The 19,597-nt window shown below is 40.5% G+C and overlaps 1 protein-coding gene across 1 annotated transcript; it reads right to left on the bottom strand.

Annotated features, from left to right (window-relative positions):
• Window positions 1–1,538: 1,538 nt before the first annotated feature.
• cul3b (cullin 3b) lies at window positions 1,539–19,177 on the bottom strand. Its single transcript, XM_085371715.1, has 16 exons — window positions 18,920–19,177; window positions 12,609–12,806; window positions 10,221–10,334; window positions 9,898–10,058; window positions 9,381–9,495; window positions 9,021–9,249; window positions 8,486–8,631; window positions 7,789–7,965; window positions 7,371–7,541; window positions 5,506–5,613; window positions 4,560–4,684; window positions 4,128–4,224; window positions 3,710–3,844; window positions 3,375–3,561; window positions 1,992–2,137; window positions 1,539–1,715 (listed from the first exon to the last, which is right to left on the bottom strand). Exons 1-16 carry the CDS (start codon window positions 18,980–18,982, stop codon window positions 1,584–1,586), a joined length of 2,304 nt encoding a protein of 767 aa, XP_085227841.1. The 5' UTR covers window positions 18,983–19,177; the 3' UTR covers window positions 1,539–1,583.
• Between the last annotated feature and the right edge of the window lie 420 nt (window positions 19,178–19,597).

Below are 19,597 nucleotides of genomic sequence, written 5' to 3'. Positions count from 1 at the left end.
CAGTTGCCAGCCTCAATCCAATAGAGAGCACCTTTGGGACCAAAATCTCAGAGGAATGTTTCCACCACCTTGTTGAATCTGTGGCATGAAGAATCAAGGTAGTTTTGAAAGAAAAAGTGTTTTGACAGAAAATTATCCAAGCTGGCAAGCAGGGTGTAGCATAGCAAAGTGGCCAATGGCAGCTTCAGCTGAGTATTTTCTTACCAAAAAGTAAAGATAAACAGAAACACGTGAATTGGAAAATACTGTAATAAACAACATCCTCGTGAAGCCTGCCAAATTCTTGTTGTGAACACAGAATCTGACTGTGGCTTACCACTGAAATTAAGCCTTGATTATGGTTACAGATGCATTTCTGAGGCTTGCCAAGGCCTTGGTTGGTCATGCAAAGATGCAGAAGAAAAAAAAAAAAAAAAAAAAAAAAAAGCATCCCTTTCATTTTTTTTTTTTAAATTCTACATTTAATATGATGAAAACAAGGCCCTGTACAATCCACCTTTGCAGTGAGTACAATATTTATTTTACAATTTGTACACATTAGAACATGGTGCTAAACTGGTTCCAGCTGATCAAAATGCAGTCGAGAACGAAAAATAATATCCTCTTTGCACACCTGCACCACAAGGAACCTTCCACTCAGAGAGAAATCTTTTTTTTTTTTAGGGGGGTGGGTGGCCTATCATACGCAGGCCTTACGTGAAAAATGTGTCATGAGAGTCCAAACACCTTTTATGGAGTTTCATGTGTGTCTTATATTCCCCTGATTGATCCAATAGATAAAAGCATGCTGTGAAGCAACAGCCCTTGATCTCTATAACCACTAGTACAGACCTGGCCAAATGAGAATGGCATTAAATAGTTCATGTTTGATAGCAGACATTAAAACCCCCCCACCCCCCCTAAAAAAAAACAAAAACAAAAAAAAACACCCCAGACCTATTTGCAACATAAATTAAGCACTCTTCATGTTTTCTCAAGTACTCAAAATGTATTTCACTGCTGTTGTAAACCAGGTCTGTACCAGTTAACACTCTGTCCTCTTCTTTAAATCTAAAAATCCTCTTGAGAGGAAAAAGGCCTATCTGTCAACCTGTACAGCCATTATTGTGCCACAAAACACAAACAGAACACATTGACATCAACATTTAAAACAGGGGAGTGAGTTCAAATGTTTTCTCGTTCTCCGTGTGGCCTCTGATGCGCTCGTTTGGTGGCGGCGCGTCGTTAGCCCGCAAACAGGCCCACTAAGTTCTCTCCAAAGGCCACAAGAAACATGGATTTTATACAAAACTAGACTCCCTCATTTCACTTCGCTCAGCTGAAGAACTCTAATAATGCTAGAAAACTTCACCATCCTTTGCATGATTTTTTTTTAACATTTTCTTTTTTTAAACACATTTTTATGGAAGAAATGTTAACCTTCCCAGTGTTTCCCAGAATCAACAATGAAAGCATTTCCAAGTTTGTTCAAACACATAGCAGTCCACCAAAAAAAAAAAAAAAAAAAAAAAAAAAAAAAGGAAAGAAAAAAAGGCCCTCAGCTTCTTTCAACTCGATGCTAGCTTTCATTGAATTAATTTGTTTTATGCTACATAAGTGTACACTTTGCGGTCCTCCGGTGTTCTTGCCAAATATTCCCTCTCAATGAGTCCTTCAATGCGTTTCTTGATGACTACAGGACTAGGAAGGAATCGTGCCCGCAACTGCTGTGTGACCTGTGGAGACACATGAAAACACGACTGTTTAATTCACGGCTACTTCTTTCGTGGCCTTTTTATTTACCAATTTATTATTAACTTTGCTATGCAAGACTCTTTTATATCAGCTTTTTATGTGAAAGAAGTAAACCACTAGAGCGCACTAGAGGCTCTAACCTCTTGTACATCATATAATGTGCCACTAGGGGACTGGTGCTGTAAACCACAGAACATTATAGTTTTATTTTTGTGCTCTTTACAAGTGGGCTTTAGCTACAGCTTCTGCTGACTGACCTCTGCTACCAGGACATTGTGCTGCATCTTCTTTCTAGACTTCATGATGCGAACGATGGCAGCTTCGATCTCATGCTTCCTGTCGTCGTCCACTTTCTGCCGCGTCTCCTTCCTCTCTGGATCCGACTCCCCCTGTTTAGCAGCCACTGGGTAGTGCACAAAAAACACACGGTAGATAGACAATAAATGCAAGAGATCATGATGAAACGTGTCATTTCCTTATGTACATTCAATAGTCACTTTATTAGGTATGCCTTGCTAGTACTCAGTTGGAACCCCCCTTTGCCTTGTGAGCACCTGTAACTCTTTCCCTCATAAAAGGCGACATGTGACCACCCTACTCTACCCTTAATGAGGAGTTCTGACACCTTAGTATATAATCAATAAAGATGTGGTTTGATGACCATCAGAACAGTTTCTGGGTTTTTCCAAGGGTAGCTGCATAGACAGAAACCACCCACACTACCTTCTGCTGCACACCCATTTTGCTCAGGAAACAGGCCTGAAATATGGCAGACATCGCTCAGTTCAGAAGAGAGCTTCAGGGATTACTTCTAGCAGGCTTTCAAAGCGTAAAGAGGTAATAGACAAAATCATCAACAGTACTGAGACAGACTGTGGTGTTAGACATGTGGTGTTTTTGTCTTTCAGTCTTTTGAACTGTAGCGTCAGTTTCCTGTTCTTAGTTGACGGGAGTGAACGTGGTGTGGTCTTCTGCTGCTGCAGCACATCTGCTTTAAGGTTGACGTGCGCGCGTTCACGGATGCTTTTCAGCATACATGTAGTGAGAGGCTATTTGAGTTACTGCTGCCTTCCTATCAGCTTGAAGCAGTCTGCACATTCCCCTCTGACATCAATAAGTGATTTTCAGAAAATATTCAGAGTTTAGGCATGTCTGCATGCCTAAATGGTATTGAGTTACTGCCATGTGATTGGCTCATTATACAATTGCTTTGATGCACAGTCGAACAGGTGTATCTAATGAAGGTGCCATTAAGTTTATATTTACCTGTTCACAAAATCACCTAAAAGATGCCATTGAAATACTGTAATCCACACGTGTTTCCTGCTCTTTACGTGCTACTAGACTTTAAACTTCTTTATCTGACTAAATATTTATTAATTAACTAAGTTTTGTTCTAGTGATATGAAGATACAAGATTAAGGAGGAAAAGTCTTGAAAAAGCAAGATAAGCTGTATCTGTAACAAATTTACTGCCTATTACTAAGCTTTAAGAAAATAAAAGTTCATTTTTTTAAGCCTGACACAGTAAAAATCTATACTCACACAGTTTACATTCACAGAATAACACCTAGGAAAAATCAAACTAAAGCTGTGAGCCTCAAGAAAAGTGCTTAACTTCATGATTTTGTTTTTCATACCTGTCTGGATTTTGACACGGTGCAGTTTGGAGGTAAACTGGTCGTTAACTGTAAACACATGGCCATTTTCGATCTCCTTGGACTTTGGCTCCTTGGTGAGAACTCTCTGTGTTGGCTTCCCACAGGCCAGAGACTGCAGTGCTCGCACCAGCTCCCTCTCTGGGATGTCCGTCTCCTGCTGGATTTCCTACATAGTGAAGAGGGCAGGCTTGGTGTCAACACAGTACAGAGGCCACAGACTAAAATGACCTTTTCCTGCTTGTCCACGACACATGAAGACATATGGGGACCAAAATATCCTACTATGTTGGGTACTAAGGAATTAAGTTGTGCACCTCAAAGGTGGACTTCTCTCTGTTGTTGAAAAGCATGAGAATGGTCATCTGGAAGGTGGACACTTGGAGTATGTGCTTTCTAGTATTGGAGCCTGTCACCTGGGCACCACCTACTCCGACCTCTGACCCATCCTCCTGTTCAAATGTTGGGATAAGGCAACATAAAAACATTAGTCAGAATCCATTTTGACAAGATGTCAAAACAGCAGATTTCATTTTTACTTTCCATTACTTAAAACTGTTACATTTATTCGCATTTGTTAGTCTGTCATTTGCTTATATTTAAAACACTAAGCTAATTTATAAAACAGAAAATTCACAATAAGTAATGAACGTAAAGCCAGGTCCACTTGTTATTCTAAAATGAAATAAAGGTTGCTGAAATGTACTGAGACTCCCCTTTCCAAGTGGAGCGTACCTTTTTAATTGGCCCGTAGAAGGTGGCATTTAGATCTGCAGAGCCCATATGGTGCTGCAGGGTGAGCTGTCTCCCACTGTGCTTCCCAAGGTAAAACCTGCATGCAGAGGAGAGTCATACTAGATTAACCTAAAACAAATGATCAATGCAACTTTGCTTTCTGCAGCAGGACACAGTAGAGATTTAGTTTGAAATGCTGTGTCTAGCAAACATACACAGTAATATTTTCATGAAAGGGACTAAAAGAAAAAAGTAATCTCCATGTTCTACTTCTACTGGTAACAACATATAATGGATTTATTGTTCCTTGTGGATCACACGGAGAAACCTTTTAGAAAATCACCAGACTGAAAAGCTAAGTGCTGTTATGAAAGCACACACATGTAATCAATAAACTACCAAATCTGTGAGTGAAGTGAACAACTAACAAACCTTCTGAAGACTTCAAATGCATGTCGAGGTGAAGGTGGAATATTGCACTTGGGTGTTGCTGATTGCGTTGGCCAGTATCCCGTGGTCAGGACTCTAACAGTGAGATCGACCCCTCCGAGTGACACCTTGAGTTAGGAAAAATAAAAAACAACACATACGATCACCTACAGTGATGCCATAGTGATACTATGTGGTAATATTGGTAGCATTTAGATTTGGAAGAAAGACATCCTCGCTACTTTTAAGACCTGACTTAAAGCTTTTGTTTTTGATAAAGCTTATAGTGGATCAGGTGACACTGAATCTTCCCTTAGTTAAATTGTAATAGGCCTAAGCTGCCGGGGGTTGTGTCAGTGTTTCTTCATCACTCTCTCTGTGTTTATACACCACTCTGCATTTAATCATTAATTATTATTCATCTCTGGCTCTATTCCACAGTGTGCCTTTTGCCCTGTCTCCCACCCATCAACGCCAACTGGTCACAGGACTTTCCTGGTTCTCCTGGAGATTTCTATCTGTTAAAAGGAAGTTTTAACAGATGTCGTCATTGCTTGCTCATGGGGTGAAAAATTATTGTAGGGTCTTTACCTTACAATATGAAGCACCTTGAGGTGACTGTTACAGTTACTGTGCGCACACAAGATCCAGACATGACAAATATCAGACAACACTACTTGGACCATGAATTTAAAAGCAATGTGCATAAATATGAACTCTGATTGGTTACACTGATCACCAAATGGAGCTAAAGTCACCCCAGCAATCTGAAAGCACAGCACAAGCCAGAAGCTTATGCACTATGACTTTCCAGGATATGGATAATTAGGTGCCTAATTGTTAATATGTAACTGAGCAGTGCAACAAAGCTCAGTCAATCAAGCAACAATGTCCTGATTACATTTACTAATTAGGCTCTTTATTGTGACAAAAAGTAGATTTTCCTCACCCCAGTCGTCTGTAAATGTTGTCTAAACTCATCCATGGTGGTGTTGGAGATGCTCATATCTCGGAACATGCCCTCCAGTTTAGAGGTGAACTGACAGCCGCACTCGGTCTGTGCAATAAAGACATGAAGAAGGATTAGATTTATAATTGGTAAGCTATTCAAAAGAAAAGGGGACAGCTCAAGCTGAAATCAAGTGTAAGAACATAATTCTGGGCTGCAGAACCAGATTTACAGATATCAGCTATAGAGATATCTGCTTCCTCCTAGCCTCGTCATGCTCAGTGAACCCCCCAAAAACCAAAGCATGTATTTGTCATAATTCTGTATTTGTCATAAGTGTTGTCATAATTGGAGATGCTTCCATCTGCAGGGATAAAGCGTCGGGTGCAGTTTGGTAGAAAAAATTAAAATAAAAATACAATTCCAACATAAAACTGCTCACATCAAGGTTTGTGGATATATTTGAGTAACTGGGTCATGATTTCTGCAAAGAGTCATTTCTGCTGAGTTTTTCCGAATGTTTTTTTTTTTATGGCCACTTTGAGCAAAAGAAAGTGAAGGACATCTGGTTCTATTATATTCAGGAGAAAGCAGGCATTTCTACAGCTTATATCTCCAAAATCAAACAAGTCTTACTGAAAAAATGGATAAAAAGCACTACAGAAAAAGTGAGTATATTTGATTTTGAAGGGAACTGTCTATTTAAAGTAAAGAAACATTTATATAATGATCAAACACAGGCAAGTGGATACAGTCTGAAAACTGTATGTTTCCTTTTACCTAAACATCCACTGAAATGCAAAAAACACGGAGAAAAAAAAATAATGTAAAGAAGTGCCCATAACACATCTGAGCACTGTGGCCTAGTGATGGTAAATTTGATTCTTTTTACTGAATCGAGTTTTAATGAGTCACTCACCAAAGTGAATCGGGTTTTTTGAGTCATTTGATTCACTGAGTCAGTTGACCAGAGAGTGCAAAAAGTGTACATTTTCACTCAAACTTAATTTGTTTCTCTTTTCATGTAAATCCTACTGCTAAGATGAATGATTCTAAAAGAAAACAACTATTTTATAGAGCAAAAAACAGCAAAAATATTTCTAAAATTAAGCAATTTCCTATCAAAATTGCTTAATAAACATTTGTTTATTTTTATTTTATTAGTATTTTCCTTAAATGTGTTAAATATATATTTTCTCATCTAAATGTCCACTGAGCTGTGAGCCAGGGGGCGGTAATGTGCCTTAACATTGGTTGCCAACCAAGAAGAAGAAGAAGCTGCAGAGGGAGGGGGTGAGTGAGTGATTCGTTCGCTCGCTCTATGATTCAGCACAAGAGGGAGGGGGTGAGCGAGTCCTGAGTGATTCGCTTACGCTTAAGATTCAGCACAGGAGGGAGGGGGTTGGTGAGAGAGTGAGTGATTCGTTCGCTCTATGATTCAGCACAGGAGGGAGGGGTGAGTAGCTCAAATGTGCTGTTAGCATGTTAGCAGAGCGATGCTACTGTGAACCGAGGAGCTATTTTCTTGATGTGAGCTTCTACTCAGGGTTTTTTCTTCCAGTTCAGAGCAGAAATGCTTTTGTTAAGAAACTGGCTGTTGTTTCCCCCCCCACAATTTGAATTATAAGCTAGATATATTTCTACTAAGCGAATTAGTTTGCTAACAGAAACAGGGATGAGTCAGTGAGTCAGTTGGGCTTGTGAATCATGATTCACGACTCAGTAAAGTGATTCTCGAGTATTGAACGATTCGTTCACGAATCGTACATCACTATTGTGGCCAGTCTCCAAGCACCCAGGGATCTTTCATTTTATATTCAGCTTACTCCAAAGCCAGAGTTATATCATGCCACATGCCTGCTCACCTTAAGTTTTGAGATCATGTTCTTTTCCGAGTCGTCAGAGACGCTCTTGTTAGTGAGCAGCCTGCGAGCCAGGTGCTGCTTGTAGTACCTCTCAAACACGTCCTTCTCCTGCATGAAGCGGAAGAGCACCATGGCCTTGTCCAGTATAGACTCCACTTCTTGCTCTGTCAGCTGGATAAAAATAACAGGGTCAGGTTATACCCATTAATCAAAAACAGACTTTATGATTTATTTTCCCCAGCACTTTTGAAAACACAAAAGAAAGCAGAAGCACAACTTTTTACATGAAAACATTGTGTGGGTTTTTTTTCTTTTTGGCATTTTTTGAAGTGAGGTTATAAATTTGAAAGAAGCAGGTCAGTAACATTTGTCATACGTTCTAAAAATAAGAGCATGAATGCATGATTAGTGGGCTCACCCCTTTAACACCCTTCTTCAGTTTGTCATCGATGAAGAGTGAGAGGTATTCAGGCGAGCGGGAGTTCAGGTTAAGGAAGTACTCAAAATCACCAGCAATAGTTTGTTTAAAGAGGCGGTCATTGTTGAAAGACTCCTGGAGGAAGCGGTCAAAACGGGACTTCAGGTCCAGCAAACCCTGCAGGAAGACAGGAAATGCAACAGCGGCGTGCATTAGAAGGAGCTTAACAAACAGTAGCTACAGCAAAGGAAAGGTGGTCTCATCAGAAAAGGTGAATCTGCAAGAGCTGATGTGGTAAAAGAAGAGGCTGCTGTTTTCTACCAGAGAGTAAGAAGTGAGTCATTATTTTAACCAAGAACTTCAAAGGGATTTAAAGGCCATAAGATTTTCAAAAGCACTGATGTCTTTCTAGTTGCCAGAAGGACCTCACATGCTAAGTACAGTGCAAAGACTCAGTGTGGATGAGGGTAAAGACCATCATGGTTTGTGGTAACAAACATGGGACCGAGAGCAGATATTCTCTGCTGGGAAGTAATTAAAGTGCATTATGGTCAAGGCTCATCACGCAATGACATGCTGAAGTGTACTGAGCCAGAGGAAATCCATCTGTGATCTCTTACGAGGTAGCACATTCTCAGTATCATCAGAACAGTCCATCTTCAGCAACATTATGTCGACTGATAACCCAGTGCCGTACCTGAATATAGTCCACAGGGTTTTTCCCTTCTCCTTCCTCTGACACCAGGGCCTTGCCCTGCTCCCGCAGGTATGAGCTCATACACTCACACATGGTCTTCAGCCCATTGGGAACCCTGCTGAACAGCTTGTACATGCATGCCAAATCTGTAGAGAGGTAAGCATGAATACACACATGAGCACACATCAAAAATACACTTCTGCCAACTGAAAAGGGACTGAGCATCTGAGATCTGCAGAAAAGGAGGAGAAATATACTCTCCAGGCACTACAGTTCCAGTTTCACTGAAATCAAATCATCATTGAATTCCTCACATATTACCATTTGTGGCATGAACCAATGGGAACATGATATGACTGTATTACTGAGCCAGTAAAGTATTTCCTGGAAGTGACAGCTTCACGGTTTATTAAAGAGTGTTGGGGATTTTCTATTTCACTGTAACTCGCGTGGATGTCAATTTAAACAATAAATCACTAAAAATATAAACGCTAAAGAGGTGAAGTGGAGCAGCAGGCTGTGACTGAGGGCTTACCATCTGTTTTGCCGTTCTTAAGCATGTGGACCAGGCCTGAGTTTTCCATTTCTACGATGGTCTTCATGTGTTTGGAGATGAGCTCACGTTCCACCACCTTGACGATGGGCTCCTCTGTGGATTTATCCAGGCAGTGCATTACCCGCTCGATCTCCTCATTAATCCTGGCTTCAACTTTCTTTATGTACACACTGGCACTATTTTCTGCAAGGAACTTTTGGCTTTCCATCTGAGTGAAAACAAGAAACAGTTTATACAAGAGGTTTTAGTTCCTTTAAGGGAAGCCACAAAGAAATATAGACCCAAATTAAAATAAATAAATAAACACATAAACAAGGAAAATGGATTTCTCTCCCAAACCTGGAAAAATTCTGCAGACATTTCTAAAAACGGTGCTTCAAAGTCTTCTTCATACACAGATCTCCCTTCAAGGCCGAGAATCATTAACATTTGGCAGGCATTTCTAATGGCTCCCCTAGAGAAGGAGAAGCAAACCAAATGGTAAGTAATGCAAAACAAAACAAAACATAAAAAAAAAAAAAAAAAACTTTTGTGGAAGCTCATTTCACACTCAGTATAACTGCCAACTAACTTTTTACTATTCATCCATTGAAAAACAGTTACAGTCCACAGTGCATGAAATTCAGAATAGTCAGTGTTTTTAAAATGCCAGAGGCTCTGAGGCTTTTGCCCACTGGGTGCAAATGCAGCAGATGTATTTGACAGATCTTATATTTCTAATACCAAAGGCATCTGCCATGTCCACCCCTGGTGAGAAATGATGACTTTTCCATTTAAAGATCAAGAACGCAAACTTCATTTTATTTGAAAACTAAAGATAATTTATTAGATAATGCTATTTGTGACTTTTGGCTACCTGTCCACCACCTCTCCCTTCCTCTCCCGGGCAATCATGTCTAGCAGAGTTTGTCGGAGGTGGTCTCTGATGCAACCATAGCGAACCACTTGATCCCTAAATATGATAAGGCCCAGGTTGTAGACGTTCTCCACGCTATTCTGCTGTACGTACACCCGATCCTGTGACAAAGACACACAAAAATGTCCCAAACAACATTAGAATGAACTGGAATTAACAGCAGCTGAGCTTAAATGTATATTTAAGCATATAAAATACAGCTGTTATGTGTAAAATATTTATATCTAACGCTCATATGTCTTACTGCATGACTGTATACTCACCATATACATCAGGATGTCTCTAATCATCACCATAGCTGTCTGGTGGTCATTCCAGGCCTGATTTAGGGTCTGGAGGAAGTTATTGTTTAATGAATTGAGAACATCTTCCCGTACCTTTGGACGAGACAGAAACACAGCCTTAGAACTTAAGCAGACACCTGTATTTGTATTTTGTTGCTCGTGCAGCATTTTAATGCGGGCCTTCTTTACTAGTCAGGCACACAACAGCTTGATAACAGTCACACTGCAGTGTGACTCAGCAAAGTAAACTAAATGTCTCAGTGGAGTAAGATTCTTAAGGGCACACTGACCTCTCCTTCCTTCTCCTTCGGGGCAGAGGTAATATATTACGGCCTCTGCTCTTAATGTTACAGGCGACCAAGCTTTATGAATGCACCGACTTCTTCTTTTCCACATCCAGATCAAAAGTCAGAAGCAAAACCATAAATCTAAACGTGCACTATGCAAAGTCATGGCTTGCTTAAAAAAAATCAACAACAAAAAAAACAATGTACCCCATATTATATTCATCTGTTTTGCCACTTTGTAATGCTGCTTTTCCATCATATCAAATATTACATATATTACAAATCAAAGTGTGTGTGTGTGTGTTTATAAATGCTTTATTTAACTTTAACTTTCTTAAACACCAGCTGTAATTAAAGTATGCCTTAAGTTATCAATTTCTGACCTACATTAAAGAGCCAGAAGACTGCATATGGTCTCATCTAAACTTCAGGTCTTAACAGGTTAACATTTGAAATAAATAAATAGATAAATCACAAAAATGACCTTAAAAGCCAGAAGTGATTGTAGAAAATAAACATCTGAGACCGAATAGACATGCTCGATTGGACTTAAAGCTTATTTTCATCCCTTGTCTAGACAACGATGAATCACTGCTGAAAAAATACACATCTACAAATCCTTCTCTCAATAATTCATAATAACATTAACTATTAGGCCCAAAACAATATATAACCCCCCCAACCTCCCTGCATAAAAATCAAAACAAATGCACTTCTGACTGAACCTCTCGACTGTCTTCCAAACTTAAGCTGGGTTGAGACGATGCTGCGTTCGTACCATTACAACTGTTTCTTTCAAAGCGATGCCTTTACCATTATAAGACAATAAAAACACACTCAGCTGTCAGAGAACTCGTCTTTGATCCATTACTTGTTGACATTTCCTGACTGCTCATTTACTAAGCCTGCCAAGCTGAGAATGTGCATTTAATTAAGCTGTAAAACCATCTGGCTGTTATTCAATAACATCGTGCTGAAATATTGCTCATCGTGTGTCTGCTCACTGTAAGCTGCAAAGAAGCCTTTGCGACAGATCTCATGGACAGGCATAATTTGCCACTAATTATACATGCTACAAAAATACAAGCGACAGCTTAGGAACAATTATGCTTTCTCTAACTTATTAGGAGTTTTAAGAAGGAATAAATCTCAGATAGCCCTCCTTTCTGCCACTTTTGTTTTTAAAAACAAGCTGCTTAGGATAATCTACTTCACTAACATTTTATTTTCAGTGGTAAAACAAACCAATTACATGTCCGATTTGAGAAAATGACTCCATCATCAAAAGCATCCTAAAGCTCTTCTATAAGGCACAGGACAACGCCTGTTTTATGAAGGGCTTTCAGACAGATGTGCCTTCTCTCACAGCTGAAACCCCCGAATAAAAAACCACTGAAGCCCCCCATCCTCAAACCTGGGCTCTTCCTTGCCTTCCAGCCACAGGAATGAGGCATCTGCTAAAAAAAAAAAAAAAAAAAAAAGGGGGGGCGTGAGTAAAGGGTTTTACAAATCTACCACAAGACTTAAGTAACAGCCTGTGGATTTATATTCTCCATCTTTCTGCTTATGTGCCTTTACAAGGCTGCTCATGAATGCAACCGGCTCATATTTTCTGGTTTTGCCTTTGTTGTTCAGTATGGCATGCAAGCCAAGCAGGGGAAAAAGAAAAAAGAAATCATAATATGAATCCTATGACAGTTTCTGTTTAGCACCAAACAGACTTTCAAGCATTTGAGTGAAATTCAGCCCTAACATTCGAACAACAGGCCTCATTAAAATCAGATTTTAATATCATTGTGTTAACTGGAGGAAACTATTCACAGGCCAGGTTTGTTCCACCAAAGAATAACCTAACCGTCTCCAAAGAGCAACCGCAGCTTCAATCTTTCTTTATGTAGATCAAATCCAGTCTACTTTAAATACCAGCACAGTATTGTGTAATACATACTAGCCCACCATGTGCTGCATGTATTACACACAGGAATGACAGACAGCTCAAATGAACTCTAAATATTTTAGTCAATCTGTCATCACTTAACTTCCAGCAACTGTTTTAGGCTGCGATCTGTGATGGCCTTACTTTGTTGATGAGGTGTTCGGTAACAACTTCACGCAGGCCCGTGTACAGCTTCTCTCCATGTTTATGAAGCACCATTGTGTAGGCGTTCCTATAAAGTTCCTCAAAACTCAGGCCGCTGTTGTTCTTCCTTTGAATTTCCTGGATGGCATTCTTCAGAAGGTCCCATATGTTGTTGACGTACTTCTCGTCCATCGTCATCTGCAAGAAGTAACAAGTAATGGGTTTCAACAGGACTATAACCAGTGATTAGTTGTGTCAACATGAAGAATCTGTGCATGAGAACATGTGCATACCACATCATGTTCTAGAAGATCAGTACATTTTGCTAGTAAGGGAGCTAAGACTCCATTCACACAGGCCTAGAAAGTGGTTGGTGACTGTCTGGTAACCACTGGTTGCCAGAGAAAAATGAATATTACCCAATTGGCTGTGAATGGTTGTTGGAGGTTGCCAGCTGTCGCTAGGAGAAACTGACTGCAAAGAGGTATAGCGTCTTTACCCAAAAAACCCTTGTGAATGCTTTGCTTCCCAGCAGGTTGCCACTTTGCTCATAGTTTGCATGGAATATGGCAACTTGTGTGCAAACACTGGCCAACTTTTTTCTTTTTTTCCCCCCGTCCTGTTTGGCAGTGTAGCAATCAGAATTGTTGTCTGAAGGCCAAAAAATGACAAACAGATTTAATTTCACAAGTGAAGCATTGCAGCATTTGTTGCAATTGTCCACTTGATACTCATATTTTATTAGACCTTTATTAGGGTTTTTTGATTTTGGATTATCACAACAATAATGGACAATAAATCAACACCTGTTGAGGGGGGAAAAAAAACAGCAGAGAAACCACAGCAACAACCAACATATACATAAATAACAATGACAGTCACCCAGCAGACAGTGCAGAGACCCCAGGGGGTTGCAGTGACAAGCCTGGAGGCTCTGTCTGCTAAGCCAGAGCAGACCGAGCTCCGTGGCCAGAGACCCGAGACCCAACAGCACCCCACCCCCCAGTAAGGGCCCAACAGAGCCAGGGGGCCCAGTGTGTGTGTGTGTGTGTGTGTTTGTGTTTGGGGGGGGGGGGGGGGGGGGGGGGCACACCTGAGATGTTCTAAGAGAGAGGGAAGACAGTGTTATCATCTAGGTCGCCCAACAAGCAAACTGAAGGGGAGGCTGGAATGTTACACTTCAGAACCTTTGATAAGGTTTCACATATCTGGAACCAAAACCTCTGAACAGGTGGACAGAACCAGGAAGCATGGATGTAATTGTCAGGTGTATTGCCTTGACAGTGCGAACAGGTGTTAGATGATGCAGACCGATCCTGAACATCTGTTGATCTGTATAGTGCACTTTATGAAGGATTTTCAATTGTATTAATTGGAGATTGGAGTTTCTAGTCATTTTAGGCATATCTGAGACCAAACGCTGTAATCAAAGCTGACTGATAGATTGACCTCCCATTTAACAATAGAAAGGGATATCTACTTTGAGAGCGTACTGTATATTTGGAGGTTTTGAAATTAAATCTGGAGCCTATCCAATCCCTTAGGGTGAGAGGCAGGGTACAGTCAGTCTGTCACAAATAGAACCATTCGCACTCACATTCACACCTAATTTAATTACCAACCTAAACCCACTAACTGCATGTCTTTGTACTGTGGGAGGAAGCTGGAGTACCTGGAGAGAACCCACACAAACACGGGGAGAACATGGAAACTCCAAACAGAAAGACCCTGGCCTAATGGTGGAATTGAAGTCAGGACCTTCTTGCTGTGGCAACAGTGCTGACCAATGTGCCACCCCTTGGAAGTATCATATTATTGTTTTCTAGTATGTCAGGGTTGTTCCAGATGGGTTTATGTTTACATGGAATTAGTGAAGACTCAGTCATTTTTAGAAATTCCCACCATGCTGTCAGAGAGGAGCTGATATTGATGCTTGAGCTAATGAACTGTAGGTCCGAAATCTCTATATTACTGCATAGTGCCTGTTCTACGTCTAGCCACAGCTCATCTAAGAGGGTATGTTTTAACCATCTTGAGATGTACTGTAGGCCTGTTGGTTAATAAGCAGTGGTCCCAACTACTTGCTAAGCAGTAGCTGAAGTTGAAAAAGTACAATTCAATCCAGAAAGAGAAGATGCTTATCCTCAAAGTAAATAATGTGCCTTTTGCTGAAACCAACGTGTTTTAAAAGGCATAACTATTAGTTAAAGTGGACGTTCTCCATTTCTGATTTGCATCACAGTTTTTCCAAGTTTCACTCCCACTAGCTGGTTAGAGAGGCTACGTTCACACTGCAGGTCTTAATGCTCAATTCCCATTTTTTGATCAAATCAGATTTTTTTTGTCCACTTGTTCACACTACAAATAAAATGCGACAGCAAACACGCTCTAGTGTGAACCCTCAAAGTGGCCCGCATGTGCAAAAGAAGACGTCACACACAACGCGCTGTTTAGACCCAGACCAAACAATATTGTTTGACTGATGGCCTTAATATAAAGACTTGTTTCGGACTTTACGTTTCCCAAGTTTGCTTTAAGTTATAAAGTTATTTTGTTATTTACATATGGCCTAATAATTATCCTTATTGCTGTTTTAGAGAGGAGCGGTGCTTCAAAGGATAGTTGCAGATTTCTGTAAGAATCTTCAGATTATACAGTACAAATAAAATGTTCACGTTTCTCCAACGCTGTCTTCCCAACAGTTTCACTAACATCTACACTGGATGGCCCGGAAGTAATCGCGATGTCTTCTCCGGCGCTGATAATTGGCGTCTGTCTTGTGTCAGTGACGTAAAAGACGAATTTAATGCGAGATGACCATTCAAACAGCAGTCGCTTTCTAAAACATCAGGTATGTATCAGATTCAGTACCACATACTCAGGTCGGATTTGAAAACATCGGATTTCTGCTGTTCACACTGTCATACCATGATTGGATATGGGTCGCATATGGTCAAAAAAGCCGGATTTGATGCGCTTTCGCCTGCAGTGTGAACGTAGCCTTAGTTACCAAGTGTTTGCAGACAAGTCGGTGCCTCCCATGCAAATTGCTCGCAACCTTGGCAATCTGCCATTGACAGAGAGTGTTCTCCCCTAGGCCTGCGTGACTGAGGCCTCATGTAGCATGGCAAAATGAACAACAGAGAATCAACTGTTCGAATCACATATGGATATTAAGAACATTTTGTTGATACTGATGTCCAAATTAATTATTTGATAACTCTATGTCTGTGAAGGTTCTCAGTCATCCAGGTCATCGTAGTCAAAGGAGCTTGCAAAGAAAAGCGTCTGGACTTCTTTAAGTTACTTGAAGACAGGTTTCACAATGAACTCACCCGAAACGGTGGCTGATTGGGACCCACACCCAGTTTCACACCTTGGCTCAGGCGATTAGAGGATCATCAGGGGGTCCTTTTGTCCCTCTGTGGGGGGTTACTCCCACTAGGTTTATATCTGGGACTCTCCACCATTTGACCTTAGAACTGAAGAAGCTTCTCGGATGAGAGGTGAAACGTCTTCAAGTAACTTAAAGAAGTCCAGACGCTTTTCTTTGCAAGCTCCTTTGACTATTTGATAACTCCTTATCTATTTTCTGTGCATTTAAAAAAAATGGCTTTCATTATCTCTGAGTCAACGCACAGAGTAGGAAAAAGACTGACATGTGACTCATGTGTCACTGCCACAAGGCTGACATCACGTCATTGTTTTGATATGTTCAACTGCAACAATTAGGATTTCATAAGCTTAGATTGGAATGACACTTTATTGTGGAAACACACAGATGTGTTTATGTCCACCCCCATCCCAAAATTTTCTTTTCCGTGGATTCCACCTTCATTGTTGGTGCCCTGCACAGCAAACTGGAGGACCTGCAAATGTCTGCATGGAGCCTTGTGTTTATCCTGACCAAATGAAGTCACTTGAACACGAGCAGGTCCTTTCTTACTCACAGATGTGTAATATATATATAATACCTGTATTAGTGGCATACGGATCTGGTCTGATGGATGATTAGCACTGGTAGTCACGTGGAACTGGCTCATGCTTCCAATCTCTATTCACGCCTATTATTCCAACAAGCTATGTTTATATTTGAATTGTTTGTGACTTGGTTGTGCTTTAACTACTAACATGAAAGTGGCTGTTTTCACATATTTTTCTGCCAGCTCTGTTATTCTCCGTGTGTTTAAAGGAGGGAAAATAAGGTGACTACAAATGACAGCATTTGAGATAATTAAACAGAGAAGAAACTGAGATTTAAAAAACTAAAGCATTAAATAAAATACTTTGGCTCAGTGGTGATGCAGAATACATTTTGCAAAGTGTCAATCCTCAATCTTTGATTTCTTTTTTACTTCATTATTGAGTATAAGACACTAACAGAGCTTATTACTCCTCTAGAAAACGCTTTCTCATTAATAAATTTGCTCAGATCTGCAAATATTAAGATGATCATTTCTTCCCTGCTGTGTACACTGCCTATAAAAAAAAATCTTCAATCATAGGATAAATCTGCTTATTCTAGCAAACTGCTCAGACTAGTAAGAAAACTGCAAGAGTAAAAAAGGATGCCTCTCAATAAAAAAAAAAAGAATAAAAGACCCTAACATGAGGTACATTAAAAGCTCGAGGAAGTGCTGCTCCCATTCCAGCTAATTTAGAAACCATCACATTCCTGTAGCAACGATGAACACTAATGACTAAGCAGTTTTCATTCTTTTGAACACTGTGTTGTGGGTTAAAACACCTCTCAGTTTCCTCAGAATCCTAACCTGGTATGCTGGTAAGGAATTTGGAACAATTTTATTAGGTTAAAACCTTTCTCTCTCTCTTTCCAACTTAAACCCAAATTAACCCACCAAAATGATTTGTATAGTGAGAAAGCAGATATCACAAAGGGTAAAGGTGAGATAGATAATATCTACCATGTCCTCTGAAAATTTGGCTCTGTCAAAACAACCTCATAGGCTGCTTTAAGTACTTGCATAAGCACTATGAGGAAAATGTAAAGTGAAAGAATGCAGGTCAGTGTCTATACACTAATATTAGGGTTAGTCATTGCATACACCAAGCAATTAATATTAAATATTTATGCATGCATGGGCGTGGGTTTCAGTGCTTCTGAAGCTACCAGCCCCAGCTCTTATATTTTTGTTTTTTTTTAAGGTTTCAGATGTTATTTTAAACCAGGAGGAAAGTTTTTTTTTTTTTACGTTACAAGGCACTACAGATAGGATAAATAACCGTAAAGTAAGGACCTAGTTTAGCCCAGCTGTAAAGCATCATGATAACAAGAAATCTATAATCCAGTCTATAATTTAAATCTTTAAACTTACTCTAGACTCTTTGTGGGATTCCTAATTGCCAAAGACACGTTATCCAAAAGCAGAAAACATAACACATGCCACCCCTGTGCTGCTACTCAGCAGGCAAGCCCAAACACATGCACATCACGACGCTGGTTTGACAGCAGCTCTGACAGTTATCCTATCAAGACTGGGCCACAATCAGCGGGCCCATAGGCATATATGAAGGTGGCACTGAAGTAAAACTTCGTCACTAAGATCCATCAGCTACATGGATACTGTTGCTACGCTCTCATCAAGCCTTTACAGACAGCCTAATGCTTTATGAAAATTTAGGTCAGTTCAGAAAATAGATAATTCAGTGTCTCGCAGACAAAGAGAGTGCCATGTGAGCGAAGAATCTATTCCAACACCAACACAGGTCCACAAAATCCACACAGGCATTAATTCAGAACCAAGAACTGGGTTAGCTCATTTTGGTTTTCATTAGCATCATGTAAAGCGGCCGTAACGCCGCTGAGGCTAAAGTACAGACCTCTGTCTGCACAAACGTCCGTTACATTTAGTGCTCAGTCATAAAGACATTATGCGTTTATATATATATATATATATATATATATATATATATATATATATATTAGAAAATGAGCAAAAATAAAATCAGTCAAAACAACAAGTGTCAAGACCCATGGCTAACGTTAGCATCGGCTACTTGGCTGATCATATCGGCTAGCTAATGCCTGGGAAGTTGTAAGACAGTTAAGCGACAGGAAAAATAAAAGTGATTTATAACACTTATCACCGAGCTGGTATTATAAATGAGTTTCCATCTAACAGACCGACCAAGAGTGTGGAAGACTGGATATCTGACGGCTACACTTTGTTTACGGATAGTCAAGTCACCTCAGCTGGTTAGCCTATTAGCATTTAGCCCTTAGCGCAGACCACGGTAATCGAGTCCGCGACCGTCGGACGGGCAAAGCCCCTACTGCGGCGTACACTTACAGGAAAGGCCCGTATCCTCATTTTGGTGTCCTTCTTGGTGCCGCCTTTGCTGAGATTGGACATGGTTGCCTCGTCTGTGGGCTCCGTATTCACATGAAAGTGTTGTCCAGGGAGGACTGGGCCGACTACTGGTTTATCGAGCAGCCGACGAGCTTTCACCCGACCTCGTAGCTCCGGGTCCCGGCACCACAAGTTTATTGTTGACTGCCAAACACCAAATCCGACAGTTCTTCATACAGCAATGGCGGACTACCTGCAGTTCTCATTGCGCAGAGCTCACGCACTCCAAATCACGCGATGATTCAATTAGTACGAGCGTTTTCTCAACTTTGCTTTGTTTTGAGCTCGTAAATTGCTGATTTTTAATTTTAGAGCAGTGGTTCTTAACCTTGTTGGAGGTACCGAACCCCACCAGTTTCATATGCGCATTCACTGAACCCCTCTTTAGTGAAAAATAAAAAAACTATTTTCAAATTCAAGACAGATATGTTTTTTATTGGTGCACAAAATGAGCCGTGCATGTCATGGTGGAGGCTCTGCCGAACCCCTAGGGTTCGATCGAGCCCAGGTTAAGAACCACTGTTTTAGAGCATGCATTTAACTGCTACACAGTACTACTGTAGTTTGTTTACTGTACTTTACCAGTGTGATACTAGAGTGAAGTGCAGGCGCAGTAAT

This window comes from Diplotaxodon limnothrissa, linkage group LG14 (genome assembly GCF_057381915.1).
Source record: "Diplotaxodon limnothrissa isolate DT_005_m linkage group LG14, D_limnothrissa_male_GT1.1, whole genome shotgun sequence".
Classification (NCBI taxonomy): Eukaryota; Metazoa; Chordata; class Actinopteri; order Cichliformes; family Cichlidae; genus Diplotaxodon; species Diplotaxodon limnothrissa.
Note: the sequence above shows the minus strand (reverse complement) of the source record. Positions and strands in the feature narration are given on the sequence as shown.